Source organism: Mus pahari, chromosome 6 (assembly GCF_900095145.1).
Source record: "Mus pahari chromosome 6, PAHARI_EIJ_v1.1, whole genome shotgun sequence".
Lineage (NCBI taxonomy): Eukaryota > Metazoa > Chordata > Mammalia > Rodentia > Muridae > Mus > Mus pahari.
The window spans coordinates 98,894,706-98,910,942 of NC_034595.1; the positions used below are offsets into that span (position 1 = coordinate 98,894,706).

General features: G+C 52.9%; 1 protein-coding gene across 1 annotated transcript in view; it reads right to left on the minus strand.

The window, feature by feature from the left end:
* Window positions 1–12,286, minus strand: part of Plod1 (procollagen-lysine,2-oxoglutarate 5-dioxygenase 1) — a 27,921-nt gene extending 15,635 nt beyond the window's left edge. Inside the window, exons 1-9 of the mRNA XM_021199641.1 lie at window positions 12,118–12,286; window positions 8,144–8,235; window positions 7,019–7,155; window positions 6,488–6,651; window positions 4,934–5,046; window positions 3,943–4,006; window positions 2,083–2,180; window positions 1,187–1,288; window positions 550–681 (exon numbers count right to left, since the gene is read on the minus strand). Coding sequence (XP_021055300.1) covers window positions 550–681; window positions 1,187–1,288; window positions 2,083–2,180; window positions 3,943–4,006; window positions 4,934–5,046; window positions 6,488–6,651; window positions 7,019–7,155; window positions 8,144–8,235; window positions 12,118–12,193 — 978 coding nt within the window. The 5' untranslated portion in view covers window positions 12,194–12,286. The remainder of the gene's footprint in view (window positions 1–549; window positions 682–1,186; window positions 1,289–2,082; window positions 2,181–3,942; window positions 4,007–4,933; window positions 5,047–6,487; window positions 6,652–7,018; window positions 7,156–8,143; window positions 8,236–12,117) is intronic.
* Window positions 12,287–16,237: the final 3,951 nt, after the last annotated feature.

Genomic DNA, 16,237 nt, shown 5'->3' on the forward strand with positions numbered 1-16,237 from the left:
CACTCTGTAGACCAGGCTGGCCTCGAACTCAGAAATCCACCTGCCTCTGCCTCCCGAGTGCTGGGATTAAAGGCGTGTGCCACCACGCCCGGCTACTTTTTTTTTTAAAAAAAACAGGAGAGGGCTAAGCTCACTAAGTAGCCCAGGGCTGGCTTTGAACTTACAAACCTCACACCTCAGCCTTCTCAGTACCTAGCAGCTCCTCCTGACCCCCTTACTCTTCTGTGCACTTCACAGGCAACCTGGTTTAATGACTGCAGCAGTTCTACGTGGTTACCACAGTTCTGACCTCAATTTAACTAGCAAGAAGACAGAAGGAGAGAGTTTAAGGTCGATGTCCCAGGTCACATGACCAAGAAAAGCCATATTGCTGGGTTACAGGCCCAGTGCACCTGACCTAGTCAGCCCAGTGACTTAGGGACACAGCCCGCTGCCCCTTCAACTTGGCCCAGACTGAGATCCTCAGAGGTCTTAGAGCAGCTCACAAGGCTGGGCCCTCAAGCCGAGTGTCCCCCGCCTCCCGAGCCCCCCAGGGTAGCTCCCACTCACTTGGTTGTGAATGAAGAGCCGCATCTGTCTCTGGGGGTATCGTAGGCGCAGCAGCCGCAGGAAAAACAAGGATAGAAACGGTGTGGGCTGCTCAATGAAGACACCAACCAGGACAGTGGGGAGAGCTTCGTCCTGCAGAGGGAAGAACAGCACAAGAGTCAAGCAGGGTCTAGTCACTGCCTGCCACCGAGCCCCGACCACAGCCCCAGGAAACCTGAGGTGGAGGCACATGGCCTCGGGAGGCTAGATGCCCGGGTCACAGAGGGAAGCCGGCCATGCAGGCGTGGGGCTGGCAGGACACACAGTGAGGCCTGTTTAGGAAATGTACAGGAGGTCTCAGGCTCCTACCAAGGCCAGTGGATAGCATGACACCAGATCCTGGCTGATGTGGTGTTCAAGCTGGCCCACACATAATAATAGCAAGGGCTCACAGCATAAGAAGAGGCTATAGGGGCACAAAGGGCTAGGGAGAAGAAAGGAGACTCAGATAATCAGGAGGAAAGCTGGGCTTGGGTGACCCACAGGCAGACAAACACCTCTTCCTTCACCTCTCCCCAAAGCACCATCCTACTCAAGATCAACTCCTCCTCTCCCCCATCCCATCGCACTGCCCCCCTCAGCTCATGCCAGGCCTCACCCCAATGCCCTTGAGGCTTCGGAGGCCCTCGTCACACACGGTGCAGCCCGTCTCGAAGGTCCAGAATCGAGGGATGTAGTTGCCCAGGTAGTTCAGCTGCAGCTGTTGGGAGTCAGGTGCAAGGTTGGAGAGGAGCCAAGCCGGCCCCACACCCCGCTGCCAAAACAGCAAACTCCTTCTCCCTGCCCGCCATCGTTCGCTGTCTTGGAAGGAACCCTTCATCGTGCAGAAGGGCGTCCTGGCTGTAAAGAGGGAGCTGAGGCCTTGAACTCACCATGTAGCCAAGGATGACTTTAAATTCCTGGTCCCGAGTTCAGGGATGAGTAGTATGCACTACCATGCCTGGTTCATGTGGTCGCTGGGGATCGAACCCAGAGACCGAGGCGCACCAGGCGAACAGTCTGACCCGTGAGTTACACCCCCAGCCACAGATCTGCATTTTTTTGCCTCTAGCTCTCTTTCTCTCCTATCCACGGGATTCTAAAGCTGCTGACTGGCAAACAGACTATGAGCCACAGACCAGTCCTCTGGGACCACGGGTCTGCTGTCCCCAGCCACCGTCTGCCTCCAGCCCCTTCCACTACGCCATGCCACGAGCAGAGCAACTCTCTCTCTGTGACAGACGGGTCCCTGGGGCAGACATCTGATCCATGTTCACGCAGTGAATAAATGACTGCCATATGAGGACAGCACAAGGTGATCCTGGAATCTTCCTCGGGGCCTAGGTGGGACAGTGGCCTTTTCTGTGGGTTCTGTGGTCCTGCCCACCACAATAGAGAAACAGAACACCAGGCCATGCTCGTATCAGAGGACCCCAGGGTGCGGTCACAGTCACAGTAGAAGGATTGGGACTCTGGCTTCCTCCCACACTCCCCCAAGGCCGGGCCCCTCCATACCTTGGTGGGCCCGTTGCCATGAACGACCACTGGGAGGGTGTCATAGGCCAGATTCCGTGCTCTCACATGGCCCATTTCAAACTTGAGCACGACTTCATCTGGGGGTCAGAAAGCAGTCAGTGGCAGAGGGGCCAAGGCTGGGGGCTCACAGGGTTCTGCTCTGCCAAAGCCACTGCACCCCTCTGAGCCTCAGTTTCCCTATCTGCAACCTCCTTTTCGTTTTTAAAGATTTGGGTTTGTTCTTTATTCAGTGTGTGTGTGTGTATGTGTGTGTGTGTGTGTGTCTGTCCGTCCATCTGTCTGTCCATCTGTCCGTCTGTGCACATAAATGCAGGTGCCCAAAGAGGCCAGAGGCATCAGGTCCCCTGGAGCTGGAGTTACAGGTGGCCATGAGCTGCCTGACACAGGTGCTGGGAACCAAACTCGCATCTTCTGGAAGACTTCCTAACCACTGAGCTGTCTCTTCAGTCATGCTTCTTGAAAAATTATATTCAGCCAGGCATGCCTTTAATCCTAATAGGCAGAGGCAGGCAGACGTCTGAGCTCAAGACCTGTTTGGCCTACAGAAGGAGTTCCAAGACAAGGGCAACATAGAGAAACTCCAACCAAAAATAAATAAATAAATAAATAAATAAATAAATAAATAAATAAAGTAAAGCCGGGCATGGTGGCGCACGCCTTTAATCCCAGCACTCGGGAGGCAGAGGCAGGCAGATTTCTGAGTTCGAGGTCAGCCTGGTCTACAGAGTGATTTCCTGGACAGCCAGGGCTACACAGAGAAACCCTGTCTTGAAAAACCAAAATAAATAAATAAATAAATAAATAAATAAAATAAATGAGAAACTCTGTCGCAAAAAATTAAAGTTGAAACTACATTAATTTATTTAGTGTCTGTGGATATATATGTGGGGGGGGGGGGGAGAACACCCTACCAAAGTCAGTTCTCTCTTTCAACCTTGGGTCTCAAACTCAAGTTTTCAAGGCTTGGTAACAAACACCTTTACCCACTGAGCTGCCTTCCCAGCCCTGAAATCCCTTCTTGGGGGGGGGGGGGGAGGGGGGTGTAGCCAGCAAATACTTGACACAACAGAAGGAGCACAGGGGCCACCGTGACCCTAGTCCTTACTGTGGTGACTCATTAGAGCAGGAAGTGGGAGGGGGAGGGGCAGCAAAGACTAGAACGTCCCAGCTGCAGACACGAGGAAGGGTCAGCACTGAGCCGGGTGTGTATGACCTGCGGTCAATCAGGAAGACCTGTAGCAAAGTCACCACCAGCTCTGGGCGCAAGGAGAAGGGGGTAACTTGTACTGATATGACAAGCAGGGCGGAGCCGAGGGCCAGGTGCCTGCCTTGAATATCACTGCCTCCTCCTAAGAGAACAGCTGCCCTTCTCCCACCTTCAGAGAGACATAACTTTGTCCCCACAGCATCTGGAAGACCCGGGCAGGAGGCTGACAACAGCCCAGCACAATGACCGAGGAGGAGTCACTTGGTTTTCCTTCCGAAAAACCTTCAACTCCTTCCAGCCACTCCTCAAGCCTCCCACCTCAGCTCTCCTCTCCGCTCAGGTTCCACCCTCTTCCCTTCTGAGACCCCATCCCTTTTCTCCTCTGAGACCCCGCCTCCTCTTCCCCTCTGTGACCCCGCCTCCTCTTCCCCCCCCTCTGAGATCCCGCCTCCTCCTCTCTGGCTCCACCCCTCTTCCCCTCTGAGACCCCACCTCCTCTTGTCCTCTCCAACCCCACCACTCCTCCCCTCTGAGATCCCGCATCCTCTTTTCACTGGCCCTAGTCCTCCCCTTTAGGGCCCCACGTCCCTTTTTCCTTTCCGTCCCCACCCACTCTCAGTGCTACTGCTCACCCAAGGCTCCATCCAGGTTCTGGAAGATTCGGCAGCGATGGTCCAGGCTGATATTGATTTGCTCCTGCAAGAAGGAGGGCACGGGCTGCAGCAGGGACAGGCCCCAGCCAAGACCAGGTCCCCACCCAGCATGGGGAGCCTCCCCCCCAGCCCCCCAGCCCCCCAGCCCCCCACCCCCCGCACTAGCTCAGTCTGTCACATCCTGGCTCTATTCACAGAGAACAGGAAAGTCTCAAGACTGGCAGGAACCTAAGGAAGCAGCCTGCTCAACCATAAAGATGTTAAAGCCCCATGACAAGCTGAGCCATAACGTTACTATGTGTCAGTCTCCAGTCCCAGGTTTCTATGTACATATATGAATCAATGCTTTAACTTCCGATTTGGGGGCTGGAGAGATGGCTCAGCAGTTAAGCACACTGACTGTTCTTCCAGCCATCCTGAGTTCAATTCCCAACAACCACATGGTGGCTTACATCCATCTGTAATGGGATCTGATGCCCTCTTCCAGTATGTCCGAAGAGAATAACTGTGTACTTAAATACATAAAATAAATAAATCGTTGAAGAAAATTCTGATTTTGGAGACAGTATCTTAGACTTTGAAGGATGGTTTGGGCTAACTCAAGGTCATGATTCTTCAGTCTCAGTCTCCCACATGCCTGGCTTTTTAAAGTTTTATTTCTTTTTATATGTATGAGTGTTTTGCCTGCACAGATGTAAGTGCGTTGTGCACACCTTTACCCACTGAGCCACACCACAGGCTTTGCTTTAACCCAAACACGGCGCACTCATTACTCCAGAACACTGAGCAGTGACCATGTTATTTAAAAGCCCCCCAAGTCTATGGCAGTTTGTTACAGCAGTCCAAATGGACTGAGACACAAACCCATTGGCTCAGGTCCCAGAGGGCTGTCCCCAGTGCAGCCTGGCCAGTGGGATCCAGGGTCAGGATTCCCCAGACCCCTCTCTCCAGCCCACCCACCACCTCTCACCCTCTTCTCCGGGTTCAAGAAGATCTTGGTATAAAAGAGCTGGTCGCTGTCACTGTCCTGGCCCTCCCACTCGGCCACCAGTTTGCTGAGGCTGGGGGCATAACCAATGAAGCCTGGAGAGATTGACAGACGTGGGGACAGAGACAGACAGATGCTTAGCTTCCAGCCTCTGAGATGGCTTCCTCCGTCCCCTCTCACTGCCTTACTCAGGAGCCCAGCCCCTTCTCTTCTGACTGAGGGCAGTTGGGATGCAAGCTAGCTAAGGCCACCAGATGAGCATTCCCAAGACCAACGGAACCCGCTGAGCTGCACCCACTTAGTGCCAGGCCCCTAGGAAGCAGATTTGGAAGGAGTCTTGGGTCCCCCCTTGTATAATCATCTGAGCAACTTGCATCAGAGAAGGGGAGAGGCTGGAAAAATGCCACACATCACTCCAGGGTCTGAGCCCCGACAAGTAGAGAAAGCCCCAGAGGTGCTCCTGGAAGAAGTGAAGGGATACACCGGCAGGGAGGGAACCACCCCCCTCCCCCACCTCCCACCCCCCGCTAGGCCATGGCAACCCTGTTAGCTCTCTGAGCTAGTAAGACTAGCTCTCCCTGCTGAGGCAGGGTGAGGCCTGTGGGTTCTACCCTCTGCAAGGACTGAAAAGGGCCAAGGGCCAGGCTCAGCACCAGGAGAGAATGAAGCCTAGGAGGTAGTGTGGGTATAGGTGTGAAAAGGCAGATACAGAGGTTTTTCATGGTTTCTGAGAAAGGGTCTCACAAAGCTCTGGCTGGCTTCACCCTTACCAGTTAGCCAAGAATGACCTTATGAACTCCTGCCACCATGTCTCCAATTCTGGGACGGCAGGTGTGGCACCATCCCATCTATGTAGTGCAAGCACTCTGCTAACTCAGCCATACACCCCAACCATGTGTTTGTTTGCTTTTAATTTTTTTGTTACACATCTGTGTGAGTGTGTATGAGTATGTGTATGGGTGAGTGTGTTGTGAGTATGTGTATGTGTGGGAGTGGTGTGGTTGGGTGAGTGTATGTATGAGTCAGGGGGAGTATGTTTGTGTGTGTGAGGGTGAGTGTATATGAGACTGAGTGTACATCAGTGAGTATGGGTGAGTGTGTGTGTGTGTGTGTGTGTGTGTGTGTGTGTTTCTGAGTGTGAGTGAGTGAGTGTGTATGGGGGTTGTAGGTCACAGTACAACTTGCAGGAGTCGCTTCTCTCCTTTCACCACGTGGCTTCTGAGGATCAAACCCAGACTGTCAGGCTCAATGGCAAGAGGCTACGCCCACTGGGCAATTTTCTTAGTCCAGTCTTTCAAAACAAGGTCTCACGTAGCCCACCAGTCACTGGGCTCTAGAGATCTCTGGGAAGCAGAAGCGATGTGGACGGTGAAGGTGTCAGGGGTGACTCAGTTTCTCCAGCACAGCTAGGTGGCCCTTCAACAGAGTGAGGAGGAACCCCCCTCAGAGGCTCTCTTTGAGACGGTATGCATTTGAAACCCATGACCCACAGCGATGTCAGGCACCGGACCCCATGCCCTGTACATAACCACTTACCTCCAGAGCCCAGGAACCGCTTGCCTTCAGGGACTGTGGGATACTTGGCCTCCAGCCTCCGGTCTGGGTAGATATGCTCCTCTGCGGAGAAGACCACCTGGCTCTTGGCCTGCTGGAACTTCTTTAAGAGTTCCCGGGGTCCAGAGGCAAACACCACGTCATAACTGTGGCCAAAGCAGGAAGAAGATGAAGCAGCTCCAGTTAGAGCCCCCACAGGAGGACACAGGGACCAGGACCCCCTCAACATTCAACACCAGCCACCACCTGAGAGACCGTTTTGCACACCACCACACGCTGCAGTCTGCCCCACTGCCATGCCATAGTAAAACTGGCTCATCCGTCATCTCCAGCAGCTCACACCTCACCAAGAGGAGCACTGGCCTACGTCACAGAGACATATATACCCTGAGGTCTCCTGACCCTTACAGAATCTTAGCGAGGGAGCCTCCTGATGTCCAGGAAAGATCTTATTTGGGGCCCCGTCCCCAACACCACTCTGCACCCCCGGGACCCCATTCCCTGCTCACCCACCTGTCAACAAAGAGAATAACCAGGTCTTCCTTGTCTGCCTGCTTTTCCAGTGCCTTCTTCAGCAGCCGAACCTTCTGTCCTCCACCTGCTGCTGCTGGTCCACCATCCACGCTCCAGTCCTCCCCCAGGCCCAGTGACTGCAGAGAGAGGCCCCCAGCTCTTGGTAGAGTTTGTGGACACCATTGCTTCCTTTCAACTCAATGCCGGGGTAACCATACTAGATGGTGGTCATGTCACCACACATAACCAATCAATACATGCCACTCCCTCAGCCCCTCCCATAGCTAGAGCTTTGAGCAGATAGCCCAAACATGGCCTATCACTCTTCCCTGGGACTGTTGTTAAAATTAAGGCAAAATTGTCGTGATTGGCTGAGAGCCAACTGAAAAGTTGTGGTGTAGGAGTCTGGGGCTAGAGTCACCTCACCACACGGGAGAGAGCCTGTTTCTGGAGATGGAAAATAATGCCCTTGATGCGTCGGACCCTGGATCTAGCTATACCTGAAATAACACCCTGTTTTATCATTAACCATAGCAGCGGATACCCTCTCCTCCTGGGCTCATACCCAGTTCTGTTATAGGCCATGACGAGGTTGAGTACATCTCTGTCCCGTCCCCTGTGCCCAACACTCAGAATGGTCCACTGAGGTGAGGTGAGGTGAGGTCAGGTAAGGGCTGACCTCCTGCAGGCAGGCCCCATGAACTGCCCAGACATGACAGGAAGCCCACGCCTGGCAGACAAGCAGTGCACACACTCCAGAGCATGTGTGTAGACCACATCCATTGCAAGATGGCCCCGGGGACTGTGGGAATGCTGGTTCCCCGGTTCCGCAGTCGACACTAGCCTTCCCAGACAGGCCTCTGTGCGCTGCCATCCAGGTACCACTCCGTATCTCTCTAGCCTCCACTCTCCCTCTCCCTCACCTCCTAGGATCTGCTCATACTCCGCCCTTCATCCTAACTCAAGCTCACTCTTCAGCCTCTGGGCAGCCTCCTCTCGGCACCTAGATCTGTCCCAAGAGCCCTAACTCGGGGAAGGAGATGCCCCACCCCCTGGGGTCCCCATACCCACACATATACACCCACACCCTCCTCACGGTCTCTGCCTTACCCAGGAAGCCCTCACCTGGATCTTGTAGTTGAAGAACTGAGCTGAACGCTTGAAGCGGCGGAAGCCCTCAGTCTCTCTTGTGGCCACGGTGAGGACCAAAAGGTTGTCTGTGGACAGAGAAGGGCGTGTTGAGGGGAAGATGAGGACATGAGCCCTTAACAGGGGCCTTCATCACACCACGACAGCCAAGGGCTCAGGCTATGCCACGGACCATCTAGTGAGTTAAGGATGAAACAGAGTTGTAACCCTTGTCTCCCCAGTCCCTCCCTTGGGGTCCTTGTGTGTAGGAACCGACAAACATGCCAGGCAGCAATGGGGATGGGGTGCACCCTGCCTTGTGAAACCAAGTCTCTGGCTTTAGAGGGTACAGGCCTCACGTGGGGGGTGGAAGAGAGGATGCCCTGAGCGCTGACCATGGGAGGATCTCTCCGGCCAGTGCTGGGCATTAGTCTGGGGGTGGCAAGTACAGAATGCAGAGAGCAATGGTCGCTTGCTCTCTGCGCATATGTGGAGGGTGGACATACTGTTTGGTCCTCCCCAAACCTGCATGCCATGTTTCCAGTTCAGACTGCCTGGGGTGGAAACCAACGTGAAATCCCCCCATCCGTCCATGTTTGTGGCCAGAGCAGCTGGTATCATCTTTCCTCCCTCCCCCTCCCTCTCATTTTGAAAAGGGTCCTCATGTGACCCAGGCCGCTATCCAGCTCAACAGGCAACAAAGCTGCCCTGGAACTTGTCTCTGGGTCTTCCCACGTCCACTTGCAATCGCTGAGAGGCCAGGGATGCACCGACACTGTCTGGCCTTGTTACCACCTTCCTAACAAGGGGCCTCTCCCAGCTCCGCAGTGCGACTGCACCTCTGCAACAGAACGTGCTAGAGGCAACTGCTAAGACAGCATCTGCGGGAGCCCCCCCCCCCAGCCCTTCTAGACCCTACTGTGAGGCTGGAATGCCTGAGAAGGGAGGGTGGGAGCTGGCACTGCCTCTTACAAACTGTGTGACCCAGGGCAAGCCCCTGGAACTCAGTTTCCCTCTTTGCAGTAAGGACAGTGAAGTGCCTGCCTTTCAGGGCTGCTAGACACTTGGCACACCGTGAGAGAAGTCAGCAGGGCTGCTGGTGAGGGGGGACGCCTTGTTCAGTATTCATGGCTCTGTGCGGCCAGAGGGTAGACTCATTTTATGGTTTGTGTATGATGTTTTCTTCAGCTGAGTCTTGCTGATGGCTTCTGTCCTTGCCAAAAATCCCAGAGCCCCTGTGATTCCCACTCAGACGTTTGCCCTTGGAAGCTGGGGACAGGCCCACCATTCAGTGGCCGATATGGCTCCTCTGTTTAAAAAACTGCTTAGACAGGAAGCTGTACCCGAGCAAGTGCCAGAGGCGAAGCAGGAATTGGCAGGATCCAGTAGGGTAGGTTCAGGGGCTTGGGCAGGAGCAAATGATGCTACAAACAGCTGTGGAGGAGTACCCGCCCCACTTGACCCTAGGGGTCCAGAGAAGAAAGCTGCGGCTCACATGAGAGGAAGGGCTGCCACCAACTCTTGTCTGAAAAGTTAAGTCTCCCTGCAGGTGAGGAGAACCAATCCAGTCCCCAGTTCTGAGGCCCTCGTGCCAAAAGGGGGCAGGAAGAGTATCACAGGCCAGAATGTGCCTTGGGTGTCCGGGAATTCACTCTGTAGACCAGGCTGGCATCAAACTCATAGAGATCTACCTGCCTCTGCCTCCCGAGTTCTGTGATCAAAGGTGCACACGCACCACCACGCCCAGACATGTTCATACCCCTGACCCGCTACAGCGCCCAGCATGGTAGAACAGCTGACTGAAGATAGAATCCAGAACCACGGGGGCTTCTCCAGGCTCCCCCAGTGCAGGTACCCTCTGCAGTCCACCATCAAGCCCATCAGGGCTCTGGGACACCCACAAAGTATTAACAGGAGGTATGGGTTCCACCAGGATACCACCCCCATCAAACCGCCACCCCACCTCAACAGCCACCAGGGCCACATGGGCCTGGCCACCTGAAAGCTCAGCCCTCCCCTCCTGCTGCCCAAAGTCCAGTAATGATGTCCCCAGATGGACAGACTGTGACCCCAGTCAGCAGAGATGAAAGAGGCACGGTGGTAGAGCCAAGTGTTCAGAACAGTTGGCTCAGCAAGGAATTTAGCCTTCTGGAACTCCACCATAGGAACCATGGGCAAAGGAGCCCTCTTTCAGAGACTAATGTGAAGACCCAATGAGTGTCTGAAGTGCTGAACACAGTGTCTGTCAGGTGATAACTCCATTCTTGGCACAGAGCGGTACCCTTCCAAGAGCCGGGGAGCTGAGTACCCTCAGGGCCCGCCTTTCGCCTGCCGCTGCTGGGTCTGGAGGAAGGACCATGTCCTTGGCAGTGGGGAGCATCTCTGACCCCCACTCCCCACCACTCTGGGCTTCCCAGAGGGCAGCTGAGGTTCCTGGAACTGGGATGGTCTGGAGTATCCGAGCACGCATCAGCAGAAGCAGGAGAAAGTGAAATGGAGAAAAGATGGCTATGACGGGGCTCCAGGTTCCCGCCACGAGGTGGAACAGGCCTTCGCACACATTACCAACTCTGTAGTCTGGACTTATCGGAATCTCTTATCTGTCTTCCTTTGATGCTAGATTAGACTCTACCAAAAAAACCTAGCCGCTCTGAGCCTGGAGAGAAAATGTCCAGAGCCTTGACTTTAAGGGGACTCAGGGACTGGTCCCATCTGAGGAATCTCTTGTGATCTAGGAATGAGGTCTTGCCACCCTGTGTTCGGGTCAAGAATACCAAGCTTCTCAAAAGCTGCATCACCAACGTGGAAGGCGTGTGACTCTGTATAACTTAGCACAGATGTAGCAGGCGTGCAAAAACCTGTGGTTCCCAGCACATGGGTTTCAAAGCCAGGTTCTTTCCCTTTCCTTTCCTTTGTGGTCGGGGTCTCACGTAGTCTAGACTGACCTCAACCCTCCGTGTAGTTGAGGATGACCTTGGACTTCTGATAACCCTGCTTCAACCTCCCTGAGTACTGGGGTTATAAGCATGCACAACCAGGTTTAGTTTATGCAGCGCTGGGGACCAAACCCTGGGCTGCATGAGGGTTAGACGAGTGCTCTTATCAATAGGGTTCACCCACTGGAGCCCTCCACAATCCTACCACCCACCATGTCCCAGCTCCCAGGTCTCCAGCAGGATGGGTGGAGGGAAACAGGATGCCTTGGAGAATGTGGCTGGTTTGGTTTTTCTTGTCTAGGTGGTCCACAGTCTGTCCTCCGAGAAGGGGTTGGGGTGTCTCAGACAGCAGTACTAGGGGTGCTATAGTCCAGCGAGGGCTGGGAGGACAGGATAGTGGGGCACTCAGGATAGCAGGACACAGTTAGGAATCCAGTAGCCCTTGGAGAAGCAGAATGGGCGCTTAGCTGGGAGCCCAGCCGACCTGGGACCAACCTCTCCCAACTGCATGCTTACCTCCTTCACTCCGAATCCCCTTACCCTAAAGATAACAAGAACTTATAGCTGAGCTCAGGAACTAGACACACCCAGAGAGGGAGATGAAGCCATTCCCAGTGACCACAAGCTGTGTGTGCCCTTGGTGAAATCAATCCACTCTTCTGGAGCCTCAGTTTGTAAAGCTGGAAAACGGGGTTAACATGAGAAAACACTTCCAACAAGCGTGCTTAACTAGTGAGGCCAGGCTGCAGCACATCGTGTACGATAAACAGGAGTCTTGCTACTTATTATGGGAATTGTGATCATGGACTCCTCTGAGCGCCGAATAAAAGGGTAGGGTACTTCGGCTGCCCCCTCCTCTGCCCGCAGCACAAACCTAGGAGTCCCGACCCCATGAAAGGAAGTGAACTATCAGTCACCCGCGGGCAAGTGGACAGATGACCGCAACCCAGCTCCCCCGCCCTTCCAGCCCAGGTCGCCAGGACACCCCGGTCCTCGGCGAGACGGCCAGGCACAGCTCCGCCGCCGCGTCCTCACCTTCTAGCTTGGCGTCGTCCTTCGCCTGGGCCAGAACAAGCCAGGCCAACGGGGCCAGGAGCAGCAGGGACCACATAGCCGAGTCTCGGGATCGACCCGCCGGCACTGAGACAGAAGCTGAACTGGAAACTTCGCGACGGGGCCGGCGGGCGCTGCCACGCACTGAGCCCGCCCCGGGGGCGGTGCCGCGTACGCCTCCGCCCGCTTCGGGGAAGGGTTTTCCTGCTTAGGCTTGCGGGTCCTCCAGACTTGGGGCAGGTCGCTGTGGCCCCTGGGTCCTGTTACCGGACCGTCCATGCTCTCCCTCCCCCGCTTCTCTCCAAGTGGGCGAGGAGGGCGAGGCCTTGGTGTCTAGAAGAGGAGGCTTAATATCATCTGCACAGCGATGGTGGGAGTATTAAAAAAAAAAAAGTCTAGCCCCGGCTCCCAAAAGAGAATCACTTAATTCAACTTTCTGCTCCCTGGAAGGAAATCTGAAAGCAGTCAAGGAAATTCTTGCTGTAGCGGTTAATTATGGGATGTGTGTGTGTGTGTGTGTGTGTGTGTGTGTGTGTGTGGTGGGGGTATTAGATGGATGGATTAGTGGATGTGTAAGTGGGTGAGTGAGTGTGAGTGGATGAATGATATGGATGGCGGTATAGATGGATGGATAGGTAAGTGGCTGGCTGGCTGGCTGGCTGGCTAGATGGATGATGGGGGGGGGCAGATGGATGGATGGGTGAGTGAGTGGATGGATAAGGTGGGGATGGATGAATGGGGGCGGGCTAAGTGGATGGAGTGAAATTTTTCAGTGCCATTCATAGACACTCAAAGTAAAAACAGATCAAAGGTTTCTGGAGCAAGGGCTCCTGGTCCAGAGGTCCGCGAAGCACATCTACATTTAGACAAAATCTGCCAAGCCATAGAAGAGAGCTCAAACAAGGACCCTGGAACCTCTCTGTCCCACAGATGAGACTCTAGGGCAGGGTTCAGGAGTGCGGGGGAGGGGCTTGAAGAAATTAGGGAGCTGGGGAGATGTGGTCTTTCAGGAAGGAACTGTGTATCTACAGGATGCTAAGTGGGAAAGGTTTTCTCTTCAGTAAAACTCAATTGTTAAAGATAGATTCTCTGCCTTGCAGATAGGTCAAAACAAGGCTGGGTGGGGTAGGGTGGGGTCTGCCCAAATCCTCGAACTCAGGAGGTGAAAGATCTCCATTGTCCAAAGCCATCCTGAGCTGCACAGCCAGACTCAGTCAGAGAAGAGAGAAAGTGTCAAAGCCAAGCTGGGATCCCAGCACTCAGGAGGCATAGCAGGATCAGGAGTTCAAGACCTGCTCTGCCATAGTGCTAGTGACCTTATAGCTCGAGGCTAGTGTGGACTGTGTGAGACCCTAACAACACTCACCCACCCCCAACAAAGGAAAATTACAGACAAATGTTTGCAATGATTATTTCCAGGTTGTGGTATAAGCATGTGCATAACTGAGGAGCATTTCCAGGTCATATTATTGGGAATCGTTCTTTTCTTGTTTCTCTTTTTCTTGAGAAAGATGTACTATATTTGTACAATTGAAGAACCATGTGTCCTTTCTGGAAAAGAAGAACAGGCTGGAAAACACGGGTGTCCCCCTCATTGTGCAGAGGTTCACTCACACTCTCACAGATGGTAGACGAGAAGCCCAGGGCTATCCAGCAGCAAGCTCAAAGTCACAAGACCAACCAGAGGAAGAGACCTCAGCAGAAGCTAGAACATTAGCTTCCTAACTGGGACTTAGAGCCAGGAGCCGCTGCAGCTGGAGACAGGACTTGGCGCCAAGCATCTGCCAGCATCCGCCGGGTGTTTTAGACCCAGAAGGCTGAAGACTGAGATCTCCAAACCCTTGGAGGAGGAAGTACACGTGTAAATGGGGGAAGAACCAGCCAGCCCGGTGTTGGCCGGCTCAATTTTCAAAGCTCTTCCTCCGTGCTCACAACTGCGTTTCTAGTAAAGCAGTTCACTTCTGTTTGCAAAACAAGAAGCTAAGGCTCCGAGAAGTGTCATCTGCTTAGCATCACACACCTGATGTGGGACCACAGTAAGGAAACATCGGTCAGCTCCCAGCCAGAACTGCCTACATACGCCAACTAGAAAACATTCCCGGGCAGTCATCAGAGCCTAAATTAACAGAGGGATGGGTTTAGAAACTGTCTGACCTTTCAAGAGGAAGAATTCACTCTTGTGAAGCCTGGCCTTATAGCCTTTTGCTATCTGTTTCCTGTTTGTTTCATCAAATTGCTAGAACTTGAACCCGGTCCAAGTTTTCTGTAGGGTGGCCTGTTTCTTTAAGCAAGAGGTGGTGGCTGCTGCCCAGATGTTGCCTCTAGAATTTCTAGTACGTGCTCCACGTGCTATGGACTGTTAAAGGCACAGGACTCCAATTTAATAGGAAACTGCTGGACAACTTCAGGATGGGGAAGGTGTGTGTGTGTGTGTGTGTGTGTGTGTGTGTGTGTGTGTGACTGCCATGTGCCTGCGCATGCACACGCATGCATGTGGTTTCTTCCTGTCATCCATTAAAAAGAGGAGCTGGAGAGATGGTTCAGCAGTTAAGAGACTGGCAACTCACAAGTGCCTATAACTCCAGGGATCCCATACCATCTTCTGACTTGGACATACAACAATGTGCATATAGAGGAGTCAGCTCTCTCCTTCCACCACGTAGGTCCTAGGTACAGAAACTCAGGTCATCACACTTGCTGGCGAATGCCTTTACCTGCAGAGCCGTCTTGCTGTTAGATTTTTTTAATTTTAATTTTAAGGTTTTAAGGTTCTGGGAAATCACTTGTGCTAGAGAAATACTCTGTTCTGAGCTAATATTCTGCTAGGAAAAAAAAGTGTGATTTTTTTGTTTGTTTGTTTTGAAATAAGGTCTCACTGTGTAGACAGGCTAGCCTTGAACTTAGTAAAATCTACCTGCTCCTGCCTCTTAAAAGATCCAGGTTAAAGATATGTGCACAACACCTGGCTAAAATGTGCTACTGAGCTCTGGGGTGCTTGCTTGCTTGCTTGCTTGCTTGCTTTAGTTTTTCAAAACAGGGTTTCTCTGTGTAGTCCTGGCTGTCCTGGAACCCTGTAGACCAGGCTGGTCTCCAACTCCGAGATCCACCTGCCCTGCCTCTTAAATGCTAAGACTAGCAGCATGTGTCGCCACTGCTGGGCTCTTAGCATTCATTTTTGTGTGAAAATAAAAATAGGTAAAAGCTGGACACATGTCTTTAATTCTAGGAACTGGGAATGCTGAGAAAGAACCTTTTGGGCCTAGGAATTGTTTGAAGTCCAGTCTGGACAACACAAGAGAAATTCTGTGTCAAAGATAAATAAAAATAAAATAAAATCAAAACAGGACAAGCATTCTTCCAATGAGGCACTGGCTCACCACCTCAGCAACAGTTTTCTGTCTGCTTACGGCCCACTAGAAGCCACCTCAAGTGACCGTTCAATTGTCAACTGTGAATTTGCAACAGCCTGTCTGGCTCTGGATTGCCCAGAGTGGAAACAATGGCCCACTGTCTACCTAGAATTCAAAGTGGAAACAACCTCCCACTGTCTGCTCCAGTGCTCAGGATGATTTCCGCCCCCCTTGCCCTCCCCCCACATGGATGCTCCAGATCTTGTCAAAGTATGAGATAGATCTTACTGTTTCGCGTTATTTAGTGAGTTAAAACTCAAGATTGACATCAAGAAAAACTACTTGGTGTGTTCAAGAAGCAGGCAGTTCCGGGCTGGATTTATGTCCCACTCTGGTGTACTCACAGCCAGGCAGGTCTGAAACAACAGTCAACAAAATATTTCCTAGGAAATCATTTTTCAGTGGCTACCCTTCCTCCTCTTCCTTCCCTCCTCCCTCCACTTCATTCCTCCCTACCTCCTTCCCTTCTTTCTTTCCTTCCATTTACCCCTATGTCTTTTCTTCATTCAGTTAAATATAGTTTACAGAAACAGTACGTTCTTATTTTTTAACTTTAGGGCTGTTGAAACCATCAGCAGCAAACGAGGCGCAACACTTGTTGGGTTTGGCTTGCTCTCTGACTTTCTTTTCTTGCTCTCTTTTTTCCAACAAGCCATTTGGATTCCTGCCCACACTCTTTCCCGCCCCGCCCC